We start from the raw sequence: 18,081 nt of genomic DNA on the forward strand, positions 1-18,081 counted from the left end.
GGAAAACAATGATATAAATGCTAACCAGTGGCAGCTTTTTTAAATTAAAACAGTAATCATAAACCTGTAGATGTGCAGCTTTATTGATAAAAACTCAATTAAAAGTGGCGACTAAATTTGAAAAAAAGGAAATAATCCATGGTTTGTGAATAGAGGGTAAAAAAAAATTTAAAAAATCCCCCATAAACTTCTGCCTTGAACTCATCTCACCTAATTCCCCTCAATCTGAACATTTAAGCTGCAGTGAGGGCTGAGCTTCCACTTCTTTCCAGCCAAACTACAAGCCGGAGGACCCAGGTTTGTTTTTTATAATATCCAATATAGAGAAATATATATATATTTAAAGAAAGTGTACAAAAAATAAAAGAAAACAGGAAAAAAAAAAAAAAGTTTTGAGGCGAAACAAACACACCTGCCCTGTGTGCTGCGGCTTAAAGCTCGGCCATCTTTACTGGTCACAAAAAAAATAAAAACTAAATAACAAAGACTATGCTAAAAAACAGCCCCCATCTCTACATTAAAATAAAAGCTTTTTAAAAAAATTAAAACACCTAATATACAACAAGTTTTGTTTCTTACAGCTTTTCTGCCGGTTGGCTGTGATGAAGAGGAGTTCTCTTCACTGCTGGAGCAGCCGCCAAAGAGTCAACTTAAGAATGGGAAAATAATGCTGAAAGACGCGTCTGTGTGAGGGAGAAATAAAGAGAGGAAGTCCGGGGCAGCTAAGAGTCGTAGTCTTCGTCGTCGTCGTCCTCGTTTTTGTGCGGCACGGGCGCTGGGGGGGGCGGCGCGATGCTCACCATGGAAGGATGAGGAGCGAAGGCCACGGTGCTCGGGGCCTGTGCTGGAGGCAAGATGGCTGCCGGCACCATGTTGCCCATGTGCACCAACTGGGAGGGGGGGTTTGAGCTGGGGGGGGGGGCAAACACAGAGGTTAAGCGGCCGTTACAGAATGAAACAAAAGTATGGAGACAAATCCGCTCCATTATTGTTGTCATCAAAGAAAAGGTTATATGGATATTGGAGGAAATAAAAACAGAAATAAAAATTTGAAAGATGTCTTAATTAACAAGTTTTGTGAGTAACTATGCTGCTTTCTCAGATTTTATTTAATTTTCTTATATATTTTTTTTTGTTTTTCAGATTGGTTTTTACAAACTCATTGTTTTTTCAAATTGTGTTTCACAGACAACCTGCTCTTCACTTCAAACACAATATAAACGCTTGTTCTTCCCACACATTGATCAATAACAGTGTTGTCACTGACATCCATCACTGACATCCATGCAGACCAATAGAAACGCTTCTTCATTCCAGAGGAATGCCCGCCCCCAGGAGTTAAGAGAATGTGACCTGAAAAAAGCTAATTAAAAGAAATTGTAAGTTCTAAAACTTAATCTAAAAAAAAAAAAAAAAAAAAAAGACATTCTGAACAGAAAAAATGTCTAAAAAAGGTATTTATATACACATATATATACAAGCTTTTTAGAAAATTAATTAATAAGTTTATACATTTTTTTAAACTCTGAGAAAACAGCACAATGACTCAAGCATGAAACTTTTTTTTTTTTTTTTTCAGCTTCTTTTATGGATTTCTTTTTTCTTTTTAACAAATTTTCATTTACAAAAAGTTCTCTTAGCTTGCAACAACAATGGAACAAATTTCACTCCATACAAAAACAAATTGTGTCCTTGGATGTGTTTGGATTAAACAAAATCAGAGGAACTGGAATGTTCTACGGCGGTTCCACTGATCTGGGCCCAGTGATCTACATCAACCTAAATGCTAAATCTCATAAAGTAAGAAAAGTCGATGTAAACGGTCCTAACAGTCGCTTAATGATGTCATCACCTAATCAGAATATTTGTTAATGCTTTGATCCAGGGGTAGGAAAGGAATATTAACATCAACAAAGACTGTAAATAAAATAATTTCTCTAAAATGTCCCTTTAGCTGACAGAGCAACTGACTAAGAGGAGATTTTTTTTAAATTTATGATAAAAAATGTTTTCTTCCATCAATAAGCTCCATCAAGAACTGCTCAAGTGGAAAAGTTGTAGTTTCACCTGATTTAATTTCGTATACTATCTGATTATTAATTCTAAAAAATAATCGACAGATTAATCGATTTGCAAAATAATCGTTAGTTGCAACCATAGTAGAAACTAATAATTCTCGCCCTGCAAAAAAATGAAATCTAAATAAGTATTTTCTTCTTAAAATAAGTGCATTTTTTTCTTGAATTAAGGATTTAAGTGAGACCCTTTGCCAATGGAACAAGACAATTTACACTTAAAATAAGAAAAAACAATTGCATTGTCTTATTTCAAGGGCATTTTATCTAGACACCTTATTTTAAGAGTAAAAATTCTAATTCCATTGGCAAATCATCTTATTGACCTGCTCAAATTAAGAGTAAATACCCTTAATTTAAGACATTTTTACTCATTTTGAGATCATTTTTGCAGTGGCGGTCTTGCAGGAGGCTCCTGCAGTGGAAGACAGAGCCATACCATCTGATAAACAGTTTAAATACTTCTCTTTTATAAAAATCTGAGGGCAGGAGAGAAAAAACAGATCATATGATGTGTTGATTTTAGACAAAGACAACAGCAGCGATTCTACTTGTAGAAAGTGGACGATTCTTCTTAATAAGAAGTTAGAAGTCGTGTAGTTGAGTTTGGGCTAACTGGCCAAGCTAAAAGAGGCTAACCTGTTAGCACAGCTAGGGAGAGCAGATAATTAGTCCATCAGAAGAACTTCTGTTTGGTTTTGCATCAGCGATCATTAAACACGTCAATACTTCTGCTTCTCCGACTCGTTACACTGACGTTATAACGGTTGTCCAGAGCAACTGCAGTTTTACAGGCGGTTGCTGAATCCACCAATGAATCGGGGAACGCATGCGCATTTTGGCCGATGCAAGAAAAAAAAAGTGCAAATATCAGCTAAAAATATGGATGTTAGCGTCTCTGTACTTCAGACGCTGCGATGTTGGCTGTGCTGAAAAGCTGCAGCTCAGACGAGCAAGATGGAGAGCAGCTGGAAAAGATCCAAAAGAGTTTTCCTCCATGATCATTTACCTTCATCCGTCTTTTATGAAAAGCATCACAGCAATAAAGGAAAAAAAATCATGATAATTTCTATGTGCTGAACAGTTTCTGTTTAAAGGAGAAGTCCGGTCGTATTCAGAATTCAAACTTCTGAAAGTTCTTTAAATAAGAAATTGTAACATACTGTTTAATAAATGATAAGTTTTTAATTAAGAGTACTTTAATTTGAATGTGCTTTACTGGAGGCATCCATGTTTGTCAAAGAACACTACTGCCACCTACTGGTTTGTGACGTCACGGTGCGGTATCGGCTGTTGATCAAGTCCCAGTGCTGTATCTGGTTTTTGTCACAACGCGCTATTATCCAAGTCATCTTGAAAACATTCTTCTTCCAAATGTTGGCTACATATTACGGGTTTTTTCTGATGGCAAAACCGCCCTCTTTAAGTTGGCAAACCAACGACGAACCCGTCTGTGGAGGATCAGGAATCGGAAAGGTGAAATAACTTTCTTTTTTTTTACTTTTAGCAAAATCCAACTGCCATGCACGTGGGCATTGTTAGATTCACTATAGCTCTGGTGAATTTTAATGGTGAAGTCCTCTGGAAATCTTCAATAATTGTTGACTGCAGATGTGTCTAGTAGTTCCCATTGATTTTGCTTGTAAAGCGGGGAGAATGGCGCTAGGCTTACTGCACCGTGATGTCACTGCTGGAAGATGGCAGGATATTTGGGCAAAAATGGCCGCTCCCAGACTCTGTGATCACGACGAAAATTATTTAAATTTTTTTAATGATTACTGCTAAATTCCTTAAATCACTGTGAACATATTAGTTTTAGTCTAGATAATGATCCATAGATCATTCCTTCTTTTTCACAGTACGGATGACTAAAGATGCAACTCGCAGCGTCCGTCTCAACTCCACTTCAGAGTTTTAGATTATAAAAGTACCGTATTTTCACGACTATAAGGCGCACTTAAACGTCTTTTTTTTCCCTCAAAATGTGCGGTGCGCCCTATGGTGCGGTGCGCCCTATGTGTGTTGAAACTGCGACTTTTGAGACCACCTCATTGAGGAGATGATGAAAGAGTGGCTGAATGTAAGGAGACCAGGTGTTTTTTTTTCCACTCATCACCATCACCATTAATCTGTAACTCCATGCGTGCCCATCTCACAGCTGATGTGAAAAACATGGGGAAACAAATTAACGCTGTGCTCGCTGTTCAACCGCTGGACATCGGTGTGAACCGGACCCAGCAGGTGCAGCAGAAGCAGCGAGTTTACATGCAAAGTCAATGGTTGACGCGCATATAGGTGCAGCAAAAGGTCCTGCAGCAGCAGGTGCAGCACGTCGGGAAGCGTTTAAGCATCTGACGCACCGCCAACGCGCTGCTGCTGCTCGAGATGGAAAAATTTAAGTTTTGCTGCTGGACGCGCCGCATCAACCAATCAGAGAAGCTGATCTGGGAGCTGACAGCGAGACAGACACAGCGCTCTGATGACATATGATATTAAATGAAAAAGGCTGGATGGATGAGATGATGAAAGCGTGGCTGAGGCAGGTGTATGTGAGGAGAACAGGTGTTTTTTTCCACGCATCACCATCGCAGTTAATCTGTGACTCCGTGCGTGCCCATCTCACAGCTGATGAGAAAAACATGGTGAAACAAATGAACGCTGTGTTGCCGTTATCCCGGGAGGTCTGACAAAGGAACTTCAACCGCTCGACATCGGTGTGAAACGGCCTTTCAAAGTAAGGCTGCGAGCGGCGTGGGAGCGATGGATGACAGACGGAGACCACAGTTTCAGGATAAGTGGAAGGCAGCGCCGGGCAAGTTACGCCACCGTTTGCGGATGGATTGTTGATGCTTGGACTAACGTGTCTGCTGGCTCTGTTGTTCGAGCTTTTGCAAAAGCCGGCATCATTTCTGAGGAGCCGCGCTGCACGGAAAGTGACTCTGACAGCGAAGAAGGGGAAACTGTCATGTCTGATTTAGCGCAGCTGTTTAATTCAGAAACAGAGGATGATGACTTTGATGGGTTTGATTAATACTTTGTAATAAATACATGAATAAAGCACAAACATACTCAGTTTTGCTCCCGTTCTATTTTTCTACTTGAAAACTTAAATCAACAGCAGCCTCTGGGCGGGTCTCCTCCTCTTCAGCGCGGTGGCTGGCAGGTGTTTTTTCATCTAAATAATCTAAATCTTGCAGCTATATTTGCTGTGATCAGTGGGAATAAAGTAGTTTTAATATGTTTTTTAAGTGAGAAAGTCCACCTGAAAACTTAATAATTGCAGTCAGTTCATCCAGATTATCTATTTCTGTCGGAGCCGCTCAGACCCCCACATACCAGCGGTGCACCGACAGCAGAAATCCCTTCAACAGCAGCCTCTAGGCTGGGCAGCCTCCGGGTTCACCTTGGCGGCTGGCAGGTGTTTTTCATCTAAATAATTTAAACTGCAGGCACCAGGATACCGGTGATAAAAGCGAACATATTCCGTCGGCAGGTTTCAGGATTTTAAGTTAATTTAGGAGTGATCACAGCGCTGTGTCATCTGCGATGTGTCTGTCTCACGGCCAGCTGCCAGGTTTGATTAATACTTTGTAATAAATACATGAATAAAGCACAGTCATACTCAGTTTTGACCCCGCTGTATTTTTAAATACGCAGTAGAGGTATTTAAAGGTAGTAGAGGACATGTACCTGTATATAAAAAACGCGCCCTATAGTCCGGTGCGCCTTATGTGTGTGTTAAATACAGAAATGGGACACATAACTGAGAGTGCGCCTTTTAGTACGGTGCGCCTTATGGTCGTGAAAATACGGTATTTAAACTTTATTTTACCTTCTGACTTAAATATTGTTTTAAACGGTTATGAAACCTCCTGATTAACTGTGTTAAGATTTCAGGTAAAAACAGCTAAAAATGACAAATCTAAAGAGCTAGGAATACTTTTAGACGATGTATGAGGAGATGATCAGAGAACAACTCTCATTTTCTCCCTTCCTGTTCAAAAGAGGATCCTCACATGTAAACAAATGGTTTCCATATCGATACAGCAGCACCCCCTAGTGGTTTAAGATAATAATGTCACTTTCCAAACTTTTGGAAACACTGACCCTCAGTCTGAAATAGTAGCACTAATAGGGGGCTTTTAGTAGCCATGGAAACAAGACATTATTTGTACTTCAAGGCTAATTTAATTAATTAATTCACAAAAGTAAGAGAATCCAAATGATGGATAATGAAGTTCTAATGGGCTGTTTGATACTGTCGCCATCTTTTCCACTGATCTCTGAGTTAGCGGCTAATCTGGGAGCTTCGGTGTCCTCACCTGTGGAACATGGACGTGGCCTGCTGGTTTGTGCTTGACTGAGAGCCGTCGTCCTCGTCCCCGTCTGTCTCGCTGTCTTCGGAGTCCTCCTGTTTTCACAAACACAAGCGAGGTTTTTAACCATTCGAATGCACGCATACGAAACTTTCAAAGCCTCCAAGGGGGGAATATCCTCTCCCACCTCTTGCTCCGACTCGGTTCCTGACAACTTCTTGTCCTTCCCTTTGGAGCCAGCTCCCCCGTTCTTGCGACCGGATCCTGGCTTTCGGCCCCTAAAAAATAAAATTAATAAATCAATGTCATTTTTTTTAAAAATAAACGGAAAAGCAGCTGCTTTTTCCTAAAACTATTTCCAAACAGATATTTTCGTTTTTGTAGGAAATCAAAAACACTCAAATTTTCTGCAGAATCTCTGCTTTTATTAAGGACTTACAAAAAATAAAAATACAGCAGCTGAGATTTATGGAGCCGACCAAACAGAAGTTAATCATTTAACTATATAAACTGAATTAAGACTGAAGCTTGTGACTGAAGCAGAAGCAAAAATGACTACATCGGATGTATTTTAAAACTCGGTCAGACAGGGGTGGAGATAGAGGGGTGGCCACGGGGTGGCCATGCTCCCATCCAGGTGATTTGTTGTTGGCCCCTGGGATGCAATTCAATACCCCTGGAAGCAGCAGTACTCCTCTAAGCCTGATGGTGGCAACATGTAGAATTTCCTACTTGGACATTTTAACGCTAACATATTAACCAAAAACTGAATAGAAAAGGAAGCAAAACATCAAGTTATAACAATATAGAGGACTAATGCAGAATGTCTGCTCTTTTCTGAAATAGGTTTTAGGGTTTATAGGGAAGAGTTTGTCTCTGCAGTCACCTAAAATTCTTCTATGTAATTAAAGTCGTAGGGAAGCAGCTGTTCCAACTGTTGCATTTCCGAATTTTCCCGAGTGGTGCACGACTTTACACCAGTGAATAAAGTGAATGTGATTGGTCGTTTATCAAGGAGGCGGGATTGTTGTGGCAGAAGGTTCGCGAGAAGTTTGGTTGTGGCCGGTTTGTCTGAAGCATCTTGCTAACCAGTTAGCATCTTAGTGCTAGCAGGTTCCCAATGGGAAATTCCATTGGGACCAAGTAGCACTAAATTGGTGACTTAGAAACGACACTGTCAAGGAACGCTATGGACAGAGGAAACATGCAAGAGGAGGAGAGTTTAGTGTCGGAGGTCGTGGATGAGTCTCCTCTGTCGTCCATTTTTTATTTAGAGGAGGAAAGCGGGACGAAGATGTTGTGGAAGAGGACGCCAGGGCGGCAGAAGCTTGGTTTGGTGTAGAAGGCTTCCAGCCGTACATGTTTGAGCCCTTGCCTCGCAACGCTGCCAGTTCTGTTAGCTCTACGCCTGCAGAAGACACAGACGTCCATCCCCGTGAACACTGGGACGCAACTCAATGGGAAAGGAAACGATACTTAATTAAACTCATTTTAGCTGCGACATATGAATCAAGATGATATGACCGAAAAAATGTGGTTGTCAGATGACCGTTGATATATGATTAGCCATATTTAGCTGTTCAGGCTGACCCCAGGCTCACACCGACTCCGGTCTTACCGTTGCGGTGCGGTGGGTGCGGCGCCGCAGTGATTCCAAGTCATTAAAAAGACGTAAACCTCTCTCACCGGCTGCTGAGCTGTCCGGCTGTGGTTACCGAGACACTCCGGCGCTATCCTTGCGGCGTGCCGGAGCCCTCCGCAACAAGCTCTCGCAAATATCCTTATTTGGGCCGTGTTATCGCGTGAAGTTACGTGAACTCAAGTGAACTTCTGTTCTCGCGAGTTAAATCTCCGGACCTGTTGCCGGAGCCGCAGAGCCGCACCGCACCGTAGTCAAAAGGGCGGTGTGAGAGGGGGTGTGCGGGAGTTGCGGTCTCCGTCGGCTCGGTAACCGCACCGGAGCCAGTGTGAGCAAGGGGTGACATAGAACTAACTAGATTTTAAGACAGGTTTTCTTTTCTTTAAGTAGAAATTTTCTAAATTTTCTGGTCTGATAAAGAGAACATTTATATAAATGTTTAAGCCAGAATGATTTGACACTGAAATATGATTTCCCTACGACTTTAAAGAAAAAGATCATGGCTTCTTCCATTTAATGTATATATTATGTAGAACCTTAAATGTATAAATATGCACATAGCTTTATCACCCCAAGATTCTGCTCTGTCTTAAGTAATCTATTTGAAAAATATGGATGTTCTATGCGTTCTTTTTCCTGTTGGTTTATTTTGATCAGTATAGACACAAGATGCTTTTGGCACCTATCAGTTTTCATGGTAGGGCACGTTGGTCCCTGAACATTTTCTGGAACCACCGCTGGTTAGGCACCGTGCTAATGTGGCCACCTCTGGAAATCACTTAGCAACCCCAGAAATAATTTCCTAGAAGCTCCACAGCTGTCAGAGCACCTTGGTGATAAGACATGTATCTATGAGAAACGCCTGAACAACAGGAACAGGAACCATCACCCAGAAATCAGACTTTTTCCATGTTTTCTTGGTGTGGGGCTTTAAATAAATTAAAGTTTTTTTTCTGTGGGCTCGCTCACACAGCAGCATGCTCTCCACAGAGTGGGATGCTGTTTCTTTTTCTGTATCGACGTCAATCCTGGAAGGGCGCAAACATTAGCCCACATTAAGCTAAAAAAATAAATCTCACATCCTGTCAACTGAGTTGTAGAATCTTCTACCTATAAATATTTAATTCTCTGTGAAAAAATCCTGATCATTCTTTAATAAGATCCCCATCAAACGGACTTGCAATGTTTTTATTTTAAAGTTAATGTGTGTAGTGGACCTAGTAATGGACTTTTTTTATGTTTTATGTACAAAACAACGAGAAAAACCTGACTAAATCAGCTAAAACAGCACGATTGGGTATGCTGGCCTGACACGGTATGCTGAGCTGACAGAACACCGGTGCGACCGCCTGAAAGGAGCGATCTCCCGTGTTCCTGTAACAAGTACGAAGGGCGCTAACATTAGCCTGCCTTGCTAGCACCGCTCTCGTCTTTTTTCCACCTGCAGGCGCTCTGTAAACGCTGCTGCTCGTGTAACTTTTCACCTTTTATTGAAGAGACCAGGAAACAACGTCTAAGTGCTAAAGTTGCTAATGCTACATCCTCATGAATACAAAGAGACGCGCCAAATCCTCATCAAGGGAAAAAAAAGGGGACAAAGAAGGGTCAGAATGAGCTCTGTTTGTTTAACTCTCCTGTAAACGAGTAAAGATTTATTTAAAATCAATATCAGAAGCAAAACAGCAGCTTATGACTCCTGGAAGAAATTTTTAGATCAGACATATTTGCTTGTATTGAAGTGAACGATGGCAAAAATAAACCAACTTTTTTCATTCAAAACTCACAGTTATTGAATGAATAATTACTCACAGATTTATTGATTTAAACCTGAAGGAAAACATTCCCACAGCATGATGCTGCCATGACCATGTGTCACTGCTGTTCCATGCAGTGGATCGTATTTAACGTTGTCTAAGAAAAAGGTTCAGTTTCATTTCCTTTAACCAGAGCTCTTCTTCTACCCATTTTTTCTCCCCCTGCGTTAATCTGTGTGGGTCCAAACATTCCAGATGTTTAGCTGCATTTCCCTTGAATCAAACACCTTGTATCTGCAACGTTTGACTACATAAATGTAACAATCTGAAGTTGACTTTGCCAGATTGTAACTAAGCAGACAGAAGACATTTTAGTTATTTTTGTTTCACCATTTTCATTTAATTAAATCTAGATTAGTTTTATCTGAAATGTTCCCAAATATGGAAACTTTGTAGAACAAAACAATCTTTTATTTCCAAATCTGAACAGTTTGTCCTGCTGATAATGATGAATTTCTCCCTCCAGCCCTGATTCATGCTGCGCTCTCATTCGCATGTGTCTGAACTACCTGCGTGGGACCTTTTCTCCTGCCCCCTCATTGTGGTTCTCCTCCCCCTCGCCTTGCATGTCCGGGACCGTTGCCACCAGGTCTTTTAAAAAGTCAAACTGTTGCTCCAGCTCGATACATTGCTTTCTGCAAAAAAAAAAAAAAAAAAAAAGATAAACAATTAAACTGACTTATCAAAACATAACATGAACTGTGAGCAAACTAAACTTTAGTTGAACGCTCCTGAAAGGTATAAATAAGTAATTCAGTAATGTTTATTTACATAGCACCTTTCACAGACTTCAAGTTCACAAAGTGCTTCACAAAATTACAAAACAAATAAAAATACATTTACAGTCGAAATATCACCGAAGCAGCAGTTTCATGGAAACCCGAATGCTTCTAAATGCTGGAGAGGATGCGGGGACAAAGAAGCAAATGACTCTCATATTTTCTGATCCTGCATAAAGATGAAGTCTTATTGGAAAGATGTTTTGGAGAAGGTTGAAACAATCTTGGATCTTAAACTCCAACAAGCTACCATGTTTTCGTTGCTCGGAGCTGTTTGAATATGAGTGACAAATATTTACTAAAAATCTTCAGTGCTACAGCCAAGAAACTCATCACTCGGAAATGGCTTCAACCTGAACCACCAACGACAAAGAACTGGCTGGAACTGGTGGATGAAACCCACAAAATGGAAAAGTTAACATTTATGCTGAGACTGCAATCGGATCTTTAGCAAATGGACTAGATTTCTAGAAAACAATAACTGATCAGGTCACTTGTACTGTCACTTCAAAAGCTGCTCAAAAATCCCAAGATTGAAATGTAGATCTGTTTGCTGTTTTCATCCTGTATCTGTTCATCTTTGTCAGAATGTAAGTAATTCTTCTTGTCGACAGTTATTCCGTTCTGTGTTCTGTATGTGATTGTTAAATGAAACACATTCAATAAACATAAAGTATATATTAAAAAAAATAAAATAAATTTACAGTCACAAAAGACATGGTCATAAATCAACACTTAATCTAGTAACTTAAAATGCTTTTTTAAACAAACAAACAAATAGCGGATTCAAGTAACAAGAAGGAAAGTGGAAGATCATTCCACAGTGCCGGTGTTCTGTCAGCTCAGCATACCGCGTCAGGCCAGCACACCCTTATAATACGCATGATCGTTATTAGCTGTTATCAGTCCCATAGAATGGCTTCAGTTTGTCACTAAGTGAATCCTAACCCTAAAGTCATTAATTTTCCCCCTCAGAATCAATTCATCCATTTATGTGTAATCTGAAAATAATTCCAGTAGTTCTTTATGTGCTGTAAAGATAAATAAATAAAAATAAAATGATCCACATGTCGCTCATATTATTTAAAAAAATAAATAAATCCCACATCCTGTCAACTGAGTTGTAGAATCTTCTCCCTATGAATATTTAATTCTCTGTGAAAAAATCCTGATCATATTTTAATAAGATCCCCGTCAAACGGACTTGCAATGTTTTTATTTTAAAGTTAATGTGTGTAGTGGACCTAGTGATGGACGTTTTTGTTGTTTTATGTACAAAACAATGACAAAAAACTGACAAAATCAGCTAAAACAGCGTGATTGGGTATGCTGGCCTGACACGGTATGCTGAGCTGACAGAACACCGGTGCGACCGCCTGAAAGGAGCGATGTCCCATGATCCTGTGATGACTACGAGGGACTGTGAGCAGGTTCAGGTCCTGAGACCTCAGCCTCCGAGAGGCGCTATAAGGACACAATAAGTCTCTAATGTAGGAGGGAGCCTGAAAGGCCCTGAAGGCCAGCACCAGGATTTTAAACTGAAACTGTATAAAAAACAAATAGCAAGGAAGAAATACGCATATGAAACAAAAAGCATTTTGCCCTTTGTATATCAAATCTGGGAAGAAACCGTAAAAACATGCAGTTAGTCTGCAGCTGAAGCAGTTGAACCGAAACAGAGAAATCCAGAAACTCACAGATGCGATGTCGTCATCGTCTTTGCGTTCCTGGACTGGGTGACGTGGCAGGCCTTCGTAAGCAATGACTCCAGAAAGAGCTCCAGAGCTCTCGCTGAGGGTTCATTTAAGGAAATTACATTTGCTGCAGGTCAAAGTGCCTCAGAATGATAACTCTACTTAAACTTAAGACATTAGGTGAAATAATGCAGATCAGAAAATGCTTTGTTCTCTAAGGTTTGAGTTCTGCATTAAATAAACTCTGTTTGATTGTTAGTTCTTTCTAAACAATGACACATAACTAAAACATGAGACAGGGGAAGCGGTGACCTAGTGGTTAGGGCATAGAGCTTGAAGTCCTGGGGTTGTGAGTTTGAAACCCACTCCCACAGACTGCCACTCTCCAAAGTGAGATCAATAAAGTTCAATTACAACTAATTATAATCTATCTTGCATAGATAAACAATTGAACCAGAAGGATACAGATAATAACAGGGACTGCTGCAGCCACTTTGCCTATTTCTTCATCTGTCTGCATGATCTTCTTGATCCTCGCCTGAAAAAGAACAGATCTGATGTGATTTCTGTGGAAACTATCAGCAAATTCCAACTTTCAAACATTGTTTCTGCATCAGCATCCAGGATGAGAACATAAAAAACTATGCAGATTATTAACTACAGATTAAATGTAGTAAATGCAGGATGTAGCATATAGCATTGACAGTTATGCACACACAAAAGAAGCACGAATTCTTCTAAAATACATCCAAGTTAGCTGTGAATGCTAAAAACAACGACTTCGGGTAGCTAACTTGAGACAAAAACATAAAAATAAGTAAATTATTGAACTCAGACGACATTAGGGTTTATCTAAATGGAATTTTGAACATTCAAGAAAACAGTCTTCCTAAAATATTTGGCTATTTTCGCTCTTTGAGCAACAAAAGGAACTCAAGTTAAGCTAAAGTAGCTAGCCTCTCATACAACAGTTAGCTAAAGTTAGCTAGTGTTGACGCCGGTAGAAATAAATATTTTAACTTACCGGAGGGAATCTGGCGTTATATTTCTTCTTTTTGCTTGGCATACTTAAATAAATTTGTGGTTAAAGTAAAATAAAATACAAAAAAACCCTCAGGATTTTAACCCTATTCCATAAACAGTCCTCCTCTTGCTGTCCCGGCTAACCTGTTAGCACGCTGCCGTTAGCGGGTCCGTGTCAGTTTGGTTCCGCTGGATCTCAGAGCCTCAAACAAACTCACTCTGTTCCGCAGAAAAAATCACATCTCACTTTATAATTACATCTTTCATTATGATGAATTATATTTTTTACAATTACTTTAAAAGAAACTTAGTTTCTGAGTTTTTTTTTTTTTTGTAGTTTTTTATTGTAAATGTTAAAAAAGTTACAAAACCGGTGTTTATTTTATTTATATTTTTTGCATCGAAATATACGGGGCGGGGGAAGTCAACTGATTTTTTAATTTTATTTGAATTTAACATGTGAAAAAAGTCAGAATTCTGACTTTTTTTCGCAGAATTCTGACTTTTTTCTCAGAATTCTGACTTTTTTCTGAGAATTCTGACAGATAACAAACATGTTAGCATCAAGCCATAGCCATGTCTGTTTAGAGACTAGCTCTCTTGTTTTAATGACCTTCTGCTCCTCCATTAATGAGGGGACCCCTCGGCCACGTAAAAAGTTGCCTAATTCCATCATTTTCCAACAATGTGTTCCTGTTCCTCTCAAACAACTCACATCTTTGTCAGTGAAGCTGAGTGCTCCCACATCTCTTCATTCATGGTGCCCATCTACATTAAGATCCAAAATTCTGAGATTAAAGTCAGAATTCTAAGAAGGAAAAAAAACAGAATTCTGAGAAAAAAAAGTCAGAATTCTGACTTTTTTCCCATATTAAACTGAAATAAAATTTAAAAATCAGTTAACTATTTTTTTTCAATGGTCCTAATCCTCTTCTGTAGAAATAGGTATAATTTTAAAAGGTTTTAAAATGTTAAGGAGTAGGACGTAGCTTTGATGATTGAAGGGGGGACACTTATTAGAGTAACACCAGGGCAGCGTCAGCAGCTGAAGTTGGTGTTTGAATCAGATCTGAGAAAAGGGCTATTTCACCGCCTTTTACCAATCATGGAATATGTCTTCAGCTTTAACAATGATGATAATAACAATAATAATAATAATAATAATTGATGTCAAATTATCTAGCTAAACTAAGCAGTGTCCCCTGGCTTTGCTGGTTCTGGGTTGTCACAAACCAAAGCAGATGACAGAGATCAAGGAGAAGCCATTTTGCATTAAATTTTAAATATAGCAGGAGAGTCTTATTTCCTCATTACCTGAACTCTTTTCTCACATTGGAGAAATTACCTCTCTGCATTTAACCCATCCACTTTGTTAGCAGTGGGCTGCCACTGTGCGGCGCCCAGGGAGCAGTGTGAGGTTAAGGGTCTTGCTCAGGGACCCAGAGTTCAGGCTGTGGGGATCGAACCCGGTCCTTACAACCTCCTCAGAGCACAGCGCCCTGCTCTAACCATTAGACCAACACTTGTTCTGACTCAAGTAAATTCATGGGATAGAAGAAATCACAAAATACACCGATCAGATTAAAAATTGGATGGTTCTCAGACAAATTCAACAAAAAAAAACTTTATTTATTCAAAAAAATTTTCTGCATTTTGACTACTTTAGACAAATATAAAATAAAATACATATATTAAAAACTGTGAAAATGTATTGTGAATTTCCCCACATACGTTATCTCAATTATCTCATCATTTTTCATAGTTTGCTCTTCATCGACTCGTTTTGTAGCTAGATCTATTCAGAGGTGTCAGAAGTATTCATGTTTGACAGCTTCTATGGAGCCGTCTGTTCTATGGAGCTGTCTGTTTGAGCAGTGGCTTATCCGTAATGAGAGGAAGCGGCTGGATCAGCTGATCAGGAAGGCCAGCTCTGTGATTGCAGAATCTGTTAGTTCAATCTAACGTTCTGCTCTCTCTGCTTTTTTAGCTAGTAGCTTCGCCTCCTCTGTTCCTGTTTGGCTGTGACTCCATCCTGGAGAGAAATTTCAGCTGTGCTTCTTCCATCAACACCTTTGCTGGAGATCGGCCTGTTTTCCAGTGTAGTCCTGTTTCTCTGACCGTGACTGGCTGAATGTGTTCTCTTCATCCTCTAACATGGGAGCTGGCTCGGTGCTCGTCTGCCTGACTGTGTGTTTCCTGGACGGGGCCGCCTTTTATAGCTACTTTTTGTGTCTCTGCTTCTGTCTCCTTGAACCCCAGTCGGCCTCAGCAGATGGCCGCTCACACTGAGCCTGGTTCTGCTGGAGGTTTCTTCCTGTTAAAAGGGAGTTTTTCCTCTCCACTGTCGCTACAAGCATGCTTAGTGTGAGGGATTGCATACAGTTAAACAGATCATATAGTCAAATGGATTCAGTTTTCTATCTAAGGAAAACCAGTTGATTGCATTGACTCATTGACTCTACAGCAATCCCTCACACTAAGCATGCTTGTAGCGACAGTGGAGAGAAAAAACTCCCTTTTAACAGGAAGAAACCTCCAGCAGAACCAGGCTCAGTGTGAGCGGCCATCTGCCGAGGCCGACTGGGGTTCAAGGAGACAGAAGCAGAGATACAGAAAGAATGTAAAACATAATTAGGTCAGCAGATAAGACTTGTACAGATCTAGAGTGAGGAAAAGGGAAGATAACATCTGTGCAGATCCCACACATCCTGCACACAAACAGCTTGTTTTCCTTTTTTACATATTACAAAAAAAAAGAAAAAATTCACACACATATTCATATATTCTTAATTTATTTATTATTAACATCTATATGCTGCGAGCTGATTCTGTTTGTATTGAATGTACAGCTTCTTGGTTTGGCCTTGTGTATAAAAATTCCCCAGAAAATGGGGAGATTCATCGACTAGAATACAAGAAGGGCTCTACAATTCAGGTGTGTAAAAACACTCTGAAATCTCTATTTAAAAAAGCAAAAATTTAAAATGTTCTTAGCAACAGAAATGAAGTTGTTCTAAACATTCTTGTCTGTCAGTTGGAACAAATAAATAAACAAAAAAAACAAAAACAAATTATTAATCCAAAGGGAAATTAAATGTTATACATTTTATTGTAGGGTTTTCTTTAATAAGCTGGATATGCTAATAATGTCTATAGGCAGAAGGGTGCAGCTGCTTGGTCTTATATGGCCCCACAGCATGATGCTGCCACCACTATGTCGTAAGTTTTTTAGGATAATTATCATTGATGATGTGTGAGTTTATCACACCTTGGTATTGGCTGCCTGCAACTTGTCAGAACTAATGTTTTCCACATTAGTTTAACTTATTAAGACAGTTTCTCTGTCTGGATATACAGTAATAATTACGGAAGAGGATTAGGGCCACTGGAAAAAAAAAAAAAAAAGTTAACTGATTTTTTTTTTTTTTTTTCAGTATAGTATGGGAAAAAAGTCAGAATTCTGACTTTAATCTCAGAATTCTGACTTTTTTCTCAGAATTCTGACTTTTTTCTCAGAATTCTGACTTTTTTCTCAGAATTCTGACTTTTTTCTCAGAATTCTGACTTTAATCTCAGAATTCTGACTTTTTTCTCAGAATTCTGACTTTAATCTCAGAATTCTGACTTTAATCTCAGAATTCTGACTTTTTTCTCAGAATTCTGACTTTAATCTCAGAATTCTGACTTTAATCTCAGAATTCTGACTTTTTTCTCAGAATTCTGACTTTTTTCTCAGAATTCTGACTTTTTTCTCAGAATTCTGACTTTAATCTCAGAATTCTGACTTTAATCTCAGAATTCTGACTTTTTTCTCAGAATTCTGACTTAAATCTCAGAATTCTGACTTTTTTCTCAGAATTCTGACTTTTTTCTCAGAATTCTTTTTTCTCAGAATTCTGACTTTAATCTCAGAATTCTGACTTTAATCTCAGAATTCTGACTTTAATCTCAGAATTCTGTCTTTTTTTCTCAGAATTCTGACTTTTTTTTATTGTCAGAATTCAGTCAGAATTCCGAGATTAAACTCAGAATTCTGACTTTTTTCCCATGTTAAACTGAAATAAAATGTAAAAATCAGTTTACTTTTTTTTTTTTTTCAGTGGCCCTAATCCTCTTCCGTAAGTAATCTTCATTCTGTACGTGACAAAGATTTGGAAGTGGAATGAGCGAATGAAGTGTAATATTTTGATAAAGCAGCAGCCATGGATGTCTAATCATCTGCAAACGTGTATGGTGTAAAATAAGATGTGGCAGACTGAAGATGTACAGGTGCTGGTCATAAAATTAGAATATCATGAAAAAGTAGATTGATTTCAGTAATTCCATTTAAAAAGTGAAACTTGTATATTATATTCATACATTACATACAAACTCATATATTTCAGAAGTTTATTTTGTTTAATTTTGATGATTACAAATGACAACAAATGAAAATCTCAAATTCATCATATCAGAAAATTAGAATATTGTGAAAAGGTTCAAAATTGATGGCCCCTGGTGCCACACTCTAATCAGCTAATTAACTCAAACCACCTGCAAAAGCCTTTAAATGGTCTTTCAGTCTAGTTCTATAGGCTACACAATCATGGGGAAGACTGCTGACTTGACAGTTGTCCAAAAGACGACCATCGACACCTTGCACAAGGAGGGCAAGACACAAAAGGTCATCGCTAAAGAGGCTGGCTGTTCACAGAGCTCAGTGTCCAAGCACATTAATAGAGAGGCGAAGGGAAGGAAAAGA

At 39.2% G+C, this 18,081-nt stretch overlaps 1 protein-coding gene across 1 annotated transcript; it reads right to left on the reverse strand.

Annotated features, from left to right (window-relative positions):
* Positions 1 to 537: 537 nt before the first annotated feature.
* drap1 (DR1-associated protein 1 (negative cofactor 2 alpha)) lies at positions 538 to 13,537 on the reverse strand. The gene is made up of 7 exons (XM_038268508.1): positions 13,342 to 13,537; positions 12,783 to 12,855; positions 12,321 to 12,414; positions 10,354 to 10,479; positions 6,579 to 6,669; positions 6,398 to 6,486; positions 538 to 909 (listed from the first exon to the last, which is right to left on the reverse strand). Exons 1-7 carry the CDS (start codon positions 13,381 to 13,383, stop codon positions 723 to 725), a joined length of 702 nt encoding a protein of 233 aa, XP_038124436.1. The 5' UTR covers positions 13,384 to 13,537; the 3' UTR covers positions 538 to 722.
* Positions 13,538 to 18,081: the final 4,544 nt, after the last annotated feature.

This window comes from Cyprinodon tularosa, unplaced genomic scaffold (genome assembly GCF_016077235.1).
Source record: "Cyprinodon tularosa strain WSP-4 unplaced genomic scaffold, ASM1607723v1 ctg70, whole genome shotgun sequence".
Classification (NCBI taxonomy): domain Eukaryota; kingdom Metazoa; phylum Chordata; class Actinopteri; order Cyprinodontiformes; family Cyprinodontidae; genus Cyprinodon; species Cyprinodon tularosa.

Coding starts and splice junctions, on each gene's coding strand:
- drap1 (XM_038268508.1), bottom strand. CDS start 13,383: ATGCCAAGCAAAAAGAAGAAATATAACGCCAGATTCCCTCCG. Junction 10,480..12,320: donor ACGATGACGACATCGCATCT/GTGAGTTTCTGG, acceptor TTTTTTTTGCAG/AAAGCAATGTATCGAGCTGG. Junction 6,670..10,353: donor GGAGAAAAGGTCCCACGCAG/GTAGTTCAGACA, acceptor TTTATTTTTTAG/GGGCCGAAAGCCAGGATCCG.